Source organism: Pelophylax lessonae (assembly GCF_965119305.1).
Source record: "Pelophylax lessonae genome assembly, chromosome: 3".
NCBI classification, from domain to species: Eukaryota; Metazoa; Chordata; class Amphibia; order Anura; family Ranidae; genus Pelophylax; species Pelophylax lessonae.
The window spans coordinates 456,832,404-456,848,901 of record NC_138770.1 but is presented as its reverse complement, the minus strand read 5'-3'; the positions used below and the strand labels follow the sequence as shown (position 1 = coordinate 456,848,901).

At 43.2% G+C, this 16,498-nt stretch overlaps 1 protein-coding gene across 1 annotated transcript in view; it reads right to left on the bottom strand.

Moving 5' to 3' along the window:
* PLG (plasminogen) overlaps positions 1-16,498 on the bottom strand; it is a 157,477-nt gene that overhangs the window by 128,015 nt on the left and 12,964 nt on the right. The window contains exon 2 of the mRNA XM_082251594.1: positions 13,448-13,583. Coding sequence (XP_082107720.1) covers positions 13,448-13,583 — 136 coding nt within the window. The remainder of the gene's footprint in view (positions 1-13,447; positions 13,584-16,498) is intronic.

Sequence of the window (16,498 nt, the reverse complement as noted above, 5' to 3'; positions counted from 1 at the left end):
TATTATATACATCATACACTGAAGTATTGCGTAATCGTGCTAGAAACAAATGGAAACCAACTTCCAGCAATTCATGCACTACTTTGGTCCGACATTCATGCAACTTGAGGGCCATAGACTTTAATGTTAATCCTCAGAAATTGCATGAAAGTCGTACCTGAATGTTATATAATGCAACTTGTGTGGAACAGTTGTCCATTATCACTGGTCAAAGCCAAAATCATATCCAAGTTGCACCCATCCAAAGTTGCATCAAAGTTGCACCGAAGTTGCGCTCCAAAGTCGGCGCAACTTTGGAGACATACAAGTGTGCATGGAGCCTTAAGGACAGTCAGATACCCCAGCTGCTGTATGTAAACAAATCAGCCAGGGATCCTGAAGGATGTTATTGACCAAATATGGTCAATGACGTCAATCAATCCCTGACTGTCTATTTACTCTACAGAAGCCAGGAATTCAGACAGGCTGGTAGTGTACTTTTTTCAATTAACATTCACCAAGAGACGTCAGTATGAACTACACACTCATAATTATTTCCATTAATTCAAACAACATTTGGCACACAAGGGGTCAATACATTATTTGTTATCAAGCATAAACTAAGAACAATGGCCAGCTAGCTGAAATGGATCAAAAAAAAGATTCATATGGCGCTAACAGATGATGCACACATAAACACATTAATTTTTCAGATAAGCCAAAATTGACATATTCACATCATATACCACAAATATTTGATGTTGCCACATTCAACCCTAAATGGACATTTATATACCACCAAGAACATTTGATCTGGTAATATTTGCACAGCATCAATGATCAGCTTCAACTCAAGTATTTGCACTTCTTCCAGTGATTTATCCTAGTGCAAAATACACTGGCCAAGAAAAAAAGAGTCCACCAGAAAAAAGGTCACACTCTAATATTTTGTTGGCTTTAATTACGGCACAAATTCGCTGTGGCATTGTTTCGATAACCTTCTGCAATGTCACACGATTTATTTCCGTCCAGTGTCGCATTATTTTTTACCAAGATCTTGTATTGATGATTGGAGAGTCGGACCACTGCACAAAGTCTTCTCCAGCACATCCCAAAGATTCTCAAAGAGGTTAAATTCTGGACTCTGCTGTGGCCAATCCATGTGTGAAAATGAGGTTTCATGCTCCCTGAACCGCTCTTTCACAATTTGAGCCCAATGAATCCTGGCATTGCCATCAGGGAAGAAAAAATCCATTGATGGAATAACCTGGTCATTCAGTACTTTCAGATAGTCAGATGTTCTCATTCTTTGGGCACATGCAGTAACTATCCAATAAGACAGTTACTGCATGCTTAATTTAGTTAGTTGCTTATTAATTTCAGGTGGCGACTTTTTTTTTTGGCCAGGCAATGTATTACGTGACCCTATGCATAAATGTTCCTTTCATTTACGCAGGACTAATATTCAAGCACTGATTCTGGATGAATTTCCCATTAAATTAGTTATAAATAGACCCATTTGTGTACAAGCCCTAAGCATATTGTTTAAAAAGAGATCTTTAGATGAATTAACTTATTGTTGGAGTGTGGTTAAGAATCAATGAAACTTGTGTCAAGTCTCTGGCTGTACAGTTTGGAAAATGAGTGCAAATCACAAGGTTGGCTGCACAAATTTTTTTCTCCAGCAATAAATGTTTATTTGTTTTTGGGTTTTTAGTGTTATACAAGTTTTACAAAGAGTAAAGGACAAAGAGCAGCAGGGTTGACAACAGACCAATCAATCAAGACAGAATGTGTAACATGCCATTAGTGACAAACATAAAAGGTATAGTAATAAACAGCAGTTTTACCATGCTAATAAATGACATCACACAGTGGTAAGAGATGTCAATGAGATCCATGGACTCCACATCCTATTTAATTTATATATAGGGCCTGATCTAAGTGTAGCACCCTACAAGGTAGGTGCTAGGTACAAGTATAGTGGGCCTTGGCTGCCTAACAGCAGGGCCATAATTTTCAGCTGGGCTGTCATGTTTCCCAGGTGTGGCTGCTGAGAGGGGAGTCTCCCCACTGACTCCATGAGAGGATTCTCATTGGGCAGTGGAGGAAACCCAATCGGAGGCACATTCAGGCCTGTATCTACCCCAGAAGGCAGATTCTGCCGCAGAGGATTCTGGGAGTTGGTATAAGTTTGAAGGGAGCGCATGACACAGCGTCTTTGGTGGGAAGCAGTGTCCCAGGAAAGAGAGTATGGCTGTCTCTCCTCCTGTCAGAAGGATCCGGTGTCTTGGGTGGTTTGCCTGAGAATCCAGAAGGAGAGAGCTGAGCTGAGCTGTAGAGAGGATCTGGTGTGCCGAGGACCTGCGGAGAAAGAGGGGTTCAGTTTCAGGAAAGCATTCCAAGTGCGTGAGTACTGTGAACTACTCCTAGGGGTCTGCCCAGCTTAAAGGGGACCACTCCGGTGAAGGTCCCTGGGATCCAGGAGCTAGTTAGCGGTAAAGGGGGTGCCTAGTGAGAGGACCCTGAAGTGTCAGAGGGGGCGCCTAGTGAAACAACCCTGAAGTGTCAGAGGGGGCGCCAGCGGTTGGGCCCTGAAGAGTTAAGTGTACAGCATTCAGTGTGCAGTGTACAGTGTTGAGAGTAGCTACCTCCGTCAGTGAAGGGCTAGAGGGAGCTGTTCACCGGACTTTTGAGCTAAACAGAGTGTCAAGAGACAAGTGTCACTACAGTCCTGGATCTTCTGAGTTAACCAGAGTGTTAAAGTCAAAGTTCTAGCACAGTTCAGCAAAACAGTATCTCTAAGCGCCAGGAAGCGTTGGTCGGCATTCAGCTGGCGTCAAAACAGGGCCAACAGGCATTTTTCTATCAAGTGTCCCAGTTAAACCTAGTTGAGCCAGAGGAGTATCCCACTCATTCCCTTCTCCCATCCCCATTACAAAATAAACAAAACAAACCAAAGATGCCGGAATGGTCATTGTCTCCAATCTCACACTTGGGTATTCAACTTAAATGTGCTGGAAGTGTTACCGGTAACAATGGCAGACCCATATCAGGCCCAATGCCTGGAAATATTGCTATATAAGAGCTATACCTTTCTCCAAATTGTAAGTTAGGTTTACAAGAGCAACCAACTCATATACATTGGGTGCTTGAGCAGATCTCCAGAGTCTGATAATAAGCGTCTTGGCGTACATGAGAATATTTACAATGATGTTACAGAAGTTTATGGGGAAGTTTTCAATGTTTAAAGAGATTGTAAAGTCTTGTTTTTTTTTTTAATGTGTAATGGTTTTGCACAGAGCAGACAAGATCCTCCTCTTCTCGGGTCCCTCTTCGGTGCTTCTGGCACCTCCCTCCTGTTGCGTGCCCCCACAGTGGGCAGCTTGCTATGGGGCATACGAGCCGAGCCACAGCTCCCTGTGTCCATTCAGACATGAAGCCGTGGCCCAGCCCCACCCCCTTTCTCTCCTCATTGGATGACTGATTTTGATTGACAGCAGCGGGAGCCAATGGCACCACACCGATGTCTCAGCAAATGAGGAGGAGAGTCCCGGGTAGCCGAGACACTCTCGCAAACTCGCTGGATCTAGATGGACCCCAGGTAAGTATTAGAGGGGCTTAGGGGGGCTGCTGCACACAGAAGGCTTTTTATCCTAATGCACAGAATGCATTAACATGAAAAACCTTCTGCCTTTACAACCACTTTAGGTGAAGTAAGGCTAGCGCTGGATCAGGTTTTGCAAGAATCTCAGTTATTTTGTAAATGACTCAGAAGACCTTATTTCAGTAGCTTATCAGGCACTTACAAGCCCAAATACTGTATATTTGGGAGAGTACCAGTGTGCCGACAGCCTCTTCAGCAAAGAGAGAAGTTCTCATGAGGGAACTTCACAAAATGATATGGAGTTAGGTACCCGCAGGGTAAAACCTTTTTATTGGCTGCACAAAAGTACAATTCTTTTGGTAGGTGGAACAAAAATGTATATGTAATTTAACTTAGGATTTCATTGATTGCTCCTAGTAATGACATTGGACCATGCCTAAATAATGTCAATTGCAGGTTCCATTGCAAGCCTGTGTGAGAGGATGAAAAATACAGAAGCACAACTGGGACAGAGAGATAGAGCACCTATAAATGGAAGTGCCTGAACAATGACCTCCATGGCAGGATATTATTTTATTGAAAATTGCAGAGTTATTGATATTGAAAATTACTTTTGAAATTACAATAAAATTGCTAAAGCAGAAATAAATCCCCAATACTTACCTATGCTCTAATGATCCAATCCCACACCAACACTAGCATTTTCTCCCATGCTTCTTTCAGGCGCTGCTCTGCAACAATCTTGATTGGGTGGCACAGGATGATGTAACTCTCGGGCATGAGCAATAATTCAATCATCCTAGTACCCATGCACCCTTCCAGAAAGTAAACCATGCTGCACATGCACAGTGTACAAAGAAGACTGCGAGCAGGCAGGTACGTTTTTTTTAATGCAGAAGAGATATCGTCATCGTTGGACGTTTTACATTATCTGCTTGAGCTAAATGGGTAGGCAATCTGCTGCACAGCATGTAGTTTCCACCCACCCCTTTGAATTGCACATCCCCTGATGCTTTGGTAATCTTAGTTACACTTGTAAGTGGTCTGTGGGTGATCAGTTGCAGGGTCTGTGGACAGTGTTGCTTTGTGTAATATGCTGGGCAGGCAGGTGGATGTGTGGTGGTAGGAGCAATGGAATCATTGGAACATGAGGCACCCTGCAAGAGTTGGAGTGTGTGACCCAGGTGCCTGCCTTCCATAAATAACATATTTATTATCAGCAGTGCAATTTTTTTTTCTCACCTACCAATCATACACCTCCTCCCACTATGTTTGTAATTGGTATGTGCAATAAATAATAATGTCCATAGTGAATACTGCACATGAGCATCTCTTGAATAGTGAATGAAGCTGGGTGGAGAGATGAGCATTGGCAAGCAGGATATTTCTGTTCAAATATAAAAGTTCTGTTCACTGTTATAATAAAGACATCGCAATCAGCACTCAGGCTACACAGGGGTGGTGATGCTGAGCATACAGCAGCCACAAGTGCTCGGTAGGGATGATCGAACGGTTTGGGTCGACCATCGGTTCGACCCGAACATTGACTGTTCGAAATTCGGCCGAATTTCGAACTTTTTGCGGAAAAAGTTCGGAATTCGGCAACCAGAACCGACCAAACTGCAATGGGACAGGAACTGGGCTTTAAAAGCCCGTGATTGGACCAGAACCATCAGTAAAAGCCAATTGAGGGGGCAGGAGGATGCTAGGAATTTAATTGGAGTGACTAGGGGGTCCAGAGTTCAATCAGTAGTGAATACGCCCCCCAGTATATAAGATAGCCCCGCCAAATCCCTAGCATTGTAATACAGGGATGTGGAAGAGAGTGGAAGCAGTTCTGTTACTCCTGCTTCAAAGTGTCCTTTAGCAATTATTGTATATATATACACATACACATATATAGGTGTGAAAGTAGCAGAACCCAATGCTTGCGCTAATGAAATAATTAACATGCATATGGCTCCGCTCCTATCACACCTATATGTGTGTATGTGTATATATACATACATGTGTGTGTGTATATATACCCCTATACAGAGGTTCAGATGTCATGCCTGCCTCCAAAGACGCCCAAAAAATGCCCAAAAAAAACGCCAGCAAAAAAACACACCTGAGCGTTTTTGTAGCAGGCGTTTTTTTGGGCATTTTTTGGGGCGTCTTTGGAGGCAGGCATAACATCTGAACTTCTGTATAGGGGTATATATACACACACACTTATATGTATATATACACATACACACATATAGGTGTGATAGGAGCGGAGCCATATGCATGTTAATTATTTCATTAGCCCAAGCATTGGGTTCTGCTACTTTCACACCTATATATGTGTATGTGTATATATACAAACATGTGTGTGTGTGTGTATATATACCCCTATACAGAAGTTCAGATGTCATGCCTGCCTCCAAAGACGCCCAAAAAATGCCCAAAAAACACCTGCTACAAAAACGCCCCGGTGTGTTTTTTTGCTGGCGTTTTTTTTGGGCATTTTTTGGGCGTCTTTGGAGGCAGCCATAACATCTGAACTTCTGTATAGGGGTATATATACACACACACTTATATGTATATATACACATACACACATATAGGTGTGATAGGAGCGGAGCCATATGCATGTTAATTATTTCATTAGCGCAAGCATTGGGTTCTGCTACTTTCACACCTATATATGTGTATGTGTATATATACAAACATGTGTGTGTGTATATATACCCCTATACAGAAGTTCAGATGTCATGCCTGCCTCCAAAGACGCCCAAAAAATGCCCAAAAAAACACCAGCAAAAAAACACACCTGGGCGTTTTTGTAGCAGGCGCTTTTTTGGGCATTTTTTTTGGCGTCTTTGGAGGCAGGCATAACATCTGAACTTCTGTATAGGGGTATATATACACACACACTTATATGTATATATACACATACACACATATAGGTGTGATAGGAGCGGAGCCATATTCATGTTAATTATTTCATTAGCGCAAGCATTGGGTTCTGCTACTTTCACACCTATATATGTGTATGTGTATATATACATACATGTGTGTGTGTGTATATATACCCCTACACAGAAGTTCAGATGTCATGCCTGCCTCCAAACACGTCCACAAAAAAGCCCAATAAACGCCTGCAACAAAAAGCCGGGTGTGAAATTAGCGGAGCCATATGCCTGTTCTAAAGCAATTCTAATACAAACAAGTCCGGGCCGAACCTTCGGGAAGTTCGGGTGTTCTGGTCGAACCAAACTTTTCAAAAGTTCGATCATCCCTAGTGCTCGGTTCCCTGAACTTTTTTGGGAAAAATTCCATGGACTGTATTCGCAACCATTTAACTGTTGGCTATATCAATAATGAAAAAGAGGCATAGATTGACAAAAATTGCCAAATAGGCCAGAAGGGGAGGAGGTGGGACTTTGAGTGATGCCAAAAATCATGTAATCAATAGTAACAGTGTTAAATAAAAGGTTATACATTTATTAACATGAGTTAAAACATCTCCACAAAGTGGGACTTAAATGACAAACAGTTAAAACGACCACATAACCATTCAAACTAGTGATCGACCGATATTGGTTTTTCATTGCTGATATCGATACTGATATTTTGGCCAATGCATATAAAATTTTTATTTTTTTTTGACAGTTACTTTTGTGGAGGGATCTGGGGGTCTAAAAGACCCCAAACCCCTCGTCTGCACTTAAAAGCATTCAAAACGCCAAGTTTGGCTGTTTTGAATGCTGTAATTATTTTGAATCTGGCACCAGACAGTACCCGGAAGTGATGTCACTCATGACATCAATTCCGGGTTTTTTCAGAGTAGAATGTGGCTTTGATTGGGTCTTTGATGGCCGTGCAGGCTGGTTGCCCAGGTCTCCCGGAAGGCGGCGGGAGGGGGGATGTCCCCTACCGCTTCTTGTAATGACACCCGAGCGGCTTCTCAGACACATCGGTTGTCATTACATGACAGCCGACTGCCGGCTATGGACGCCGGTACCGGGGTGATGCCTCTAGCTGCAGGCACTCCAGTACAAGCACTTTCTAGAAATATCGGCAATATCGGTAACCTCCGGGCCGATTCTGATATATCTGGAAAAGTGCATATCGGCCCTCAATATATCGGTTTAGCCGATAATTGGTCGATCCCTAAATCAAACCCATGTAGCACACCACAGCATGGGCCTGACATTGTTAGTGCACAGCAGAGTACAGTCCCATTGGTTCTTGTCCGAAGCCCCAACATGTTTCAACTTATCCAAGTCTGTATTAAATATTTTTTTCTAACCAACTTTTTTCACTCATTATAGTACTGGCTGTGAAAGTATTTGCTAAGTATGTACATGTAAACACTCTTATGCCTAGTGCACACTTTATATATTTTTTTTTCGTTCAACCCAGTGGACTGAACCTAAAACAAACTAAGGCGCTAGGGAGTCGGGAGGAGCTCTCTGTACTAACTATTGGATCTCCCTGCTGAGTTATTGTGTTCTGACAGGGGGATGCCGATTTGATCCTGGTTTTCCAGCTTTCCTATTCAATAAGCCAGCTGTTCGGCCTGGTGTGCACACAGGCCAAATGTCGGCTGGTTTCTGTTAAATCAGACAATACCAGCCAATATTCGGCCTGTGTGTACCAGGCTTTAGGATATAGCTACATTTTAATATTGGTTGTTCTTTCATAACGGTGATAAGCCTGGAAAGCTGTATGTTATCAGATAGGGAAGAAGGAGATAAACACTTAAGATAAATCTATGCTGTTCAGAGCCAAGATATCTTAGCGTGCAAAGGAATTTTAGAAGGATAGACATTAGCTAGAAAGGCACCACCCCTCCTGAAGGAAAATGTACTTAGAAAGTTATACAAGCTGTGGCAAATTCTTTGAAATGTTATATTTTGCAACTGACTATGCAGTCTAAAAAAGTTTTCAAAGAAATACCTTCAGTGAAATGTATTTAAGATTTATAACATATGGACTGTGCTACAGTAAGATATGTGAATGTATACAGGGTAATTCATAGACTTATGATTAGAACCAGCTTAGAGTACAGCATTGGCTGAAGAATGAATGGTCAATTAAAAGATAAGAGAACAAAACCAGCTTTTGCTGCAACTTTCACTTTCATTTTAGAGATCTCCCCAGCTGTACTTTTTTCTGCCACTAGATGTCCTCAGTCTTATGGCCAGCATCATTATCCCACTTCTTCTGAGCCCAGGTTGTCCTGGACCTGCCCAGGCTGTGAGTGAACAGTGAAAGGAGAAGCAGCACAATGATAAGCTCATCCCTCTTTTTCTCTGCTTTGTCTTCCTATCTGCATTTTTCATGTCAGCACCTGAACTAAATGACTCTTTGTACCATTTCTTCCTCTCACACGCCATTTCTGCTTTACAGGGACTGCAAGAGGCCTATTCAAATTCAGGTATTTACATTGCTAAAATCCATAGAAGAAATAAGCCCTCAACCTGGTACGTTCCAAGTTCCAACTTCATTATTAGGCTACATCAAAAGTGGCACAAAATAGCTGACATGTTTCGCCTATGACTGCCTTCTTCAAAAGCGGCCGAAAATAGCTAACATGTTTCGGCCATGACAGCCTTCTTCAAAGGTTTTGAAGAAGGCTGTCATAGCTGAAACATGTTAGCTATTTTGTGCTGCATTTAATGTAGCCTAATAAATACTTTGGAACTTGGAATGTACTGGGATGCCTGTTTTTTTTCTTCTATGGATTGATGCCTTGGGAGCACACACTCCAGCCATGAGCACCGTCTCTTAGTAATCTGTGTGGTAAGTTGAGCATGGGGAAAGTTTCTTCAATTTACATTGCTTGCATTTAACAAATATTTTTTATTAATGTATTATTGATAACAGAGCTGCATTCGTGTGTGCTTTTTACATTTGCCTAGAGTTTTAAAGACCCAAAAGAAAAATTCAGTTATTAGTGCTTTAGTAGCAAGATTTCACTTACATTTATCCTGGCACTGTTCCTGCCCACCTTGGTGCAAAGGTTTTGCACCCACCTTTTCCTATGCCACCCACCTTTCCTATTCCTCTTTTTGTTGTATATTCCAAAATATGTATTTTAAATACATTCATTTAAAACATAGCAGAAAGGAAGATGCCCAGATTTGATAACTCACGCATGGAGAGTCAATGTAAGATGTAGGAAATAGTCGTGTCTCGGCAAAATAGGAAATACAAACTTTGGTTGCTTTTTACATTTTGGATATAAAGAGGAGGGGTTAGAACTTAGAACTCTCAAGTTTTTAATGTATTATGTGTAACCTCTCAGTAGAATTTCCTTAACTTCCTGTTCTATAGGGAAAAAGACAGAAACCAAAAGCCAATAAAGGGTGGAATCTATAATGAAACATTTTTATTTTTTTGCCTCTATTGGAGGTATTAATCATTACTTTCTGTGCTGCTGACAACAAGGTTACTGGGGCAGAAAGTTTGGGGAAATCTGCTAAGTGGGTACAATAAAAACTATGAAATGGCTATGTAGCACCCTACGGGTAGGTGCTAGGCAAAGGTATAGTGGACCTTGTCTGCCTAACAGCAAGGCTGTGATTTATTTAGTCAGGGTGTCATGGTTTCCAGGTGTGCCTGCTGAAGGGGGAGTCTCCCCACTGGCTCCTGTGAGAGAGTTCTCATAGGGCGGTGGAGGAAACCCAATCAGGGGGCACATCCAGGCTTGTAACTACCCCAGAAGGCAGATTGTGCTGCAAGGGATTCTGGGAGTGGGTATAAGTTTGGGTGTGGCACATGACACAATATCTTTGGAGCAGAGTCCCAGGATGGAGAGTGCGGCTGTCTCTCCTCCTGTCTGAGGAAAGAGGATGTCTCGAGGTGTCGCCTGAGAATCCAGAGAGTGCTGAGTTGAGCTGAGGGGATCAGGTGTGCCGAGAACCTGCGGAGAGAGAGAGGGGTTCAGTCCCAGGAAAGCCTGCACATGTCGTGAGTACTGAGGATTGCCCCTGGGGGTCTGCCAGACTTAAAATAGACCACTCTGGAAGAGGTTCTGGGATCCAGTGCCAGCTAGCGGAAAGGGGGTACCTAGGTTGAGGACCCTGAAGTTACAGAGGGGGGGCATAGGCAGTGAACCCCAATGAATTCAAGGTTAAAGGTTAAAGGAGGCACCTACTATTGGGCCCCCGAATTGTACAGAGTGTGCCAGTTGGTATTTAAAGCTTTACAGGATTCTACAACATACTACCTCAAGCCAGAGCAAGGCGGGAGGAAAGAATTCAGAGACTTGTTGCAGTGTAACAGTGTCGATGGTTCTACAATTTCACAGTCCTGGATCATTTGGACTTTAAGTCAAGGATTCAGCACTTCTATTAAGCTACAGAGTATTCTCAGAGCTAGTGAACATTGGCTGGCGTCAAGGAAGCGCCAATGGGCATTTTTCAGGAACCAATTCCCAAGTGTACATAGTTGAAGCCTAAAGGAGTATCCCAGTCATTCCCTTCTCCCATCCCCTTTATCTGGAATAAAACAACAAAACCAAGATGCCGGAGTTGTCCATGTCTCAATCTCTACATCCAGGGCCGCAGCTCACATGGGCTGGAAAGGTAACCGGTAACAGTGGCAGACCCACATCAGGCCACAGGCCTGGAAACCTTTCTACAGTTAAAAGTTAAAGCAAAGCACATTGAGACCCACATTTGGATGTAGGGTGTATTTTTTTTTTAAAAAATTGCAGAGCTGTTCATACTGTGAAACTGCATTTACATTCATTCTGTGTATATGGGGGCAAAATTGAGTTTTAATAGGCTATTTTCTTCCTAGTTTGAATATTTTTTATTCGTACATAATAGAGTGAACTAGGAAAATACTGTCATAGCCACTATATGGAGCTGATGATCATGGTAAGTATTTATTTCCTATGATCATCTCATAGTGCCTGTAATGCGACAGCATTTAACCCAGAGAGAAAACAGCCCAATAATATTCAGTTTCTTCCCCATTTGCACAAAATAAATGTGCATGCAGGACTGAAAAGCCATTTAAAAAAAAAAATAAAAATACCACCCCCAATCCAAACCCAGGAAAACTCAAGAAATGTCCTGGAGAATTACCAAGTTGTCAATGTAACTACTCCTAGTCACTCTGAGCTGAAGCTGTTTCCTGTTTCCCATGTGTTGCCTATTCATTACCCATATTTATTGCCCACCTTCTGTTATGATTGCCAGTTCATTGCCCAGGTCTGTTGCCCTTCGTGCTGTCACAATTGCAAAGGGTTTAATTGCCATGTTAAACCTGTTCTTTAAAGCATCATTCACATGATTACCTAATTTCATGTATAACACAATTTTCTTACAAGAATGAGTTATGCTAATGCAAAACATTTTATTTTAGACAGCTCTCCCATCACACAAAGATAGCAAAAACACATCTCATGCAACTGTTTAAACATTTTTGGTTCACAATTCAGATTTTTAGATTGTTTTTTCACACACTGTGAAGGATATTATTCAGTGGTGGCCGGTCTATAGGGGGCGCAGGGGCGCCGCCCCCCCCCCCAATCTGTGGCCAAAGAAAAAAAAAGGAAAAATAAATTACCATTTTCAGCCCACTAGGGGCGCCGGACCTACTGGTGGCTATGGGAGGGGGGGTGGGGTTTTACACCCCACGTGCGGCAGGCAGAGGCACCAATTGGCGGCCTTCTGGGGGTCATCTGGGTGCAGAGCAATGCGCCCCGACACTCCCCACTTTAGTGCTGTCCTCGCTGTGATTGGTCCAGACTCCAGGCTGGACCAATCATACAGGAGGACATCCCGCGTGGGGGCGGTGCGTGCATCAGTCACTCACCGTCCCGGCGACACGTCATCACCTTCCCGCCCGCCGGCGCCGTCAGACCAGAGAGGAGGGCCGGCGCATGATCGAGGAAGAAGACAGAAGAGGTCGTCTCGTGTTCTCGACTAGTCTTCGTCTCAGTCCGTACTCGGGCCAACTCCCGTCAGCAGCAGCAGCAGCACACAGTGACGGTACCAGTGTGTGAGGTAAGTGAAGTCAGTGATGCCTGGGGGGGGGGGGGCCCACACACTGCTTTGAAGGGGGCACGCACGTACGCTGGTCTCTGCATTGATGATGGGGGCAGACAAGCTGGTCACTGCATTGATGATGGGGGCAGACAATTGGTCTCTGCATTGATGATGGGGGCAGACAAGCTGGTCACTGCATTGATGATGGGGGCAGACAAGCTGGTCTCTGCATTGATAATGGGGGCAGACAAGCTGGTCTCTGCATTGATGATGGGGCAGACAAGCTGGTCACTGCATTGATGATGGGGGCAGACAAGCTGGTCTCTGCATTGATGATGGGGGCAGGCAAGCTGGTCACTGCATTGATGATGGGGGCAGACAAGCTGGTCTCTGCATTGATGATGGGGGCAGACAAGCTGGTCACTGCATTGATGATGGGGACAGACAAGCTGGTCTCTGCATTGATGGGGGCATGGCAAGCTGGTCACCGCATTGATGGGGGCACGGCAAGCTGGTCACTGCATTGATGGGGGCATGGCGTTTTTTGCCGCAAATTTTTCTTTTTGCGCCCCCCAAAAATTTTGAGCACCAGCCGCCACTGATATTATTACACTTGCTTGTGTTTATGTGTTTGTGTTGTGTTTTGTGTGTATTTTCCTCATGTGTTTACCTTTAGACTCTTGGTATAGCTAAGGCTCAACCCAACCTGATGTTAGGAAAAACCCTTCTACGGCATACAGTATGTATAATTAACTACCAAAGCATTACAGCAAAATCACATACATTTAACATATAAACCCTGCTAGCTGCAATCTTTACCAGCTGCACCAGTACTACAAGAGGATTTGTAACATTAGCAGTACTTAATTTTACATTTCATTCTTACCTACAAGTAAACTTCTGCTCATTTTCACATGTTTTGGCACAGCCTAATGCATCTAAACCCGTGTATATCTGTCTTTGTCTACCCGCCATCCATGCTCCTTCCGTTTTCACATAGCCATCTAGTTCATCACCTAAAACTAGACACAAATGAAAAACACAGTGATTATCCCATGGATATAGGAATATATAAATAATAAAGGATTTTCTTTAATACTGAGAGTATATTCTGTTCTGTTGCAAAAGTAGACTAAATGAAAGGAGATTTTTAAATTGGATTTTTTATTTTTTTTTAAAACATGCATTCTATATCAATAAAAGTTGTTTGAATTTTCACAGACATTCTGTTAGAATTTAGTTCCAGAAGAAAATAAATAAATAGCATTCTAGGTTTAAAAACATTTGATCAGGCCTAACCTGAGTACTAGAATATTTTAGAGTTTCTCCGAAGGTAAGTATGTTTTTTTGAGAATTAGGCCACCTTGATCTCTGTTGGGAAGGATGTTCCAGTTAATGGATCCAAAGGCAGAAGCACTGCCAAAACAAACCAGCAAAAGCCAAATAATTTCTTTCTCCTGCTTAACAGTGGTCTGTATCAGACCTGAACAGCCCATTGATGAAATGTGATATAAAACAACACAAGCGTTTTTTTTTTTTCAGAACATGCCTCTCTTTTTACTCCACCAAACTTAAATAAATCAATAGCATTTTAAAATTAGCCTCCACATAATTGGGCTACAATTTGGTAATGTCAACCTTTTTTCAAGGACAGAAGCATTAAAAAAGGCTTGCATGCTGATCTCCATAGAAGCCTTTTTTTAGACAGTGTCTAGTTGGGATTAAACAAATTTGTTGAATCTTGATGAAATCCATGACCCCCAAAATTAGCAGTGAACCCCACTGAAGTCTATGGGAGGCGAATCTTAATACTAAATTCTAGCCATGTTTAAAGCATTTTTTAAGCTAATAGGCAAACTTTTTTAAAAAATACTGAACAATGGGAAGAGGGTCCCTTTAATGTAGCTTTGAGGATGGTAAAATCCCTTTCTCTGAGTTCATTATTGGAATGGACACAGCCTCTTTTCATTCTCGACCATAGGATTTATACTGCCACCTACCCGAGTAGGACACTAGGCAGAAAAAGAACACAGCCCCACTATGGGCAGTCCCAGCAGGTTTAAAACTCCTCCCTGCTATAGGCAAGCCAGTTAGTGTAAAAGCAGTACAAGAAAATAAGAAAAGGGAAACAAAACGGGGTCCAACAGACAAAACAGGCAACCACCCAAAAAAAAAACCCACAGGGGAAACAAGGAGCCACAAACAACTACCAAAACATGCATCCAGACAACCAGGTAGCTGCCTTGCAAATGTAAGACACCTGATGTCAGAATGCCCAAGAGGCACTCGGCACCCTGACAAGTGTGCCATAACCAGGCAAGAAGGAACCCAACCATAAATGGCATAAGCCTGAACCAGGTTGATTCAGAAAAGGAGGCAGAAAAGGCTGCCAGGCCTATTCGTGGGCCATCCATATTTACAAAAACAGAATCGGACCTCCAGAGGAAGCCATAGTGGACAGGTGGACACGAACTGCCCAGACCACGACCAAGGTCTAAGGAAATCAGCGCAACCATGTCAGAGTATGAAGGTTGTGGACAAAGTTGAGGTAGAACAATCTCCTAATTTGCTAAGAAAAATGGATACCACCTTCAGAGGGAATGAATGACAAGAATGGAAAACCACCATATCCCTGTGTAGACCAAATTAGGGGAATTACAGGACAAGGCCACCAGCTCACACAATGCATGGAAGTTATGGCAAACAAAAAAGGAAACCTAAGAGAGCGTGAACAAGGGAATTAGGCTAATATTCTCAATAGGAGGCTTCTGTAGGTCCAAAGTAACCTAGATCCCATGGTGGCAGCTGAGAACACACTGGGGATGCCACATGATAAACTCCTCAGAGAAAATGATAAACCAAGAAGTGAGTGGACAAGGGACATTGAAACAAGACCACAAGGGCAGATACCTGATCCTTATTAGTACTCGAAGCAAGCTTGTGTTCAATGCTGCAATGGAGAAGGCCAGGATTCCAGCCACTGAATAGGCTCAAGCCTGCAGGGTGTGCATCGCGAGTGCTGCATAGTCCATCAGCACAGAGGGAGTCTCAGTTCAGAGAAGAAGACATTCTAGATAACCAACCCTGGCAATGCCAATCCTCAATTGCCCTCAATGCCAGGACTGGAGCCAACACCATTGTAAATACCCATGAAGTAGAGGCCAGACCAAAAAGGGGAGGGCCACAAACTGATAATGTTGTCCCTGACCACAAACTGTAAGAAGCATTGGTGCCTGCCACAGAGGGAAATGTGCAGGTTCTTAACCTTGATGTTAATATAGTCTAAGAAATCCCCTGAGGAAGGGAGGCCACCACTGATTGGAAGGATCCATTATGAAGTTCTGCCTCTTCTGAAACAATTCAGGCCTCGAGGTCCAGGACGGGACAGCTCCCACTTCATTCAGTAATATCCTGAATCCTCTCCGGTTCCAGAACTGGATCTTTCTCTCCTTAAAGAAGCAAATCCTGCACTACCCCATAAAAAGTCTGTAAATGAGGAGAGAAGAGTTGCAAACAGGAAGGAACCAATGAACTCAAAGAAACTACATATGTGCAGAGGGAAAGGGACCCTGCCAGTGGCAAGGTTCCTTCCCTGATCTTTATCATGGAAGAAAGGTACTCTGCCCCCTGAAAGGCCCTAGATAAGGTCAACCAGAGTGGGATGAAGAGCTGCTCGCCATGGAAGAAATGTTGGCATGGGCTTGCTCAGACTTCCAGACCGCTTATTAACACTAAGTAAGAGAGCCTGGCGTAGTACTGCCACCAAGATGGGGAACTAGGAAAGCAAGAAAGCTGTATCTACAGATGCATCACACCATACCTGAGGCGATCCGCTAGTTCTCCGTAAAACCAGGGAAAACCTGTTTCTTACCCAGTTCTTGATATAGCAGCCCAGCCCACCCAGTGAGTGTCTGGTACACCAAAGCTGCACCAGCAC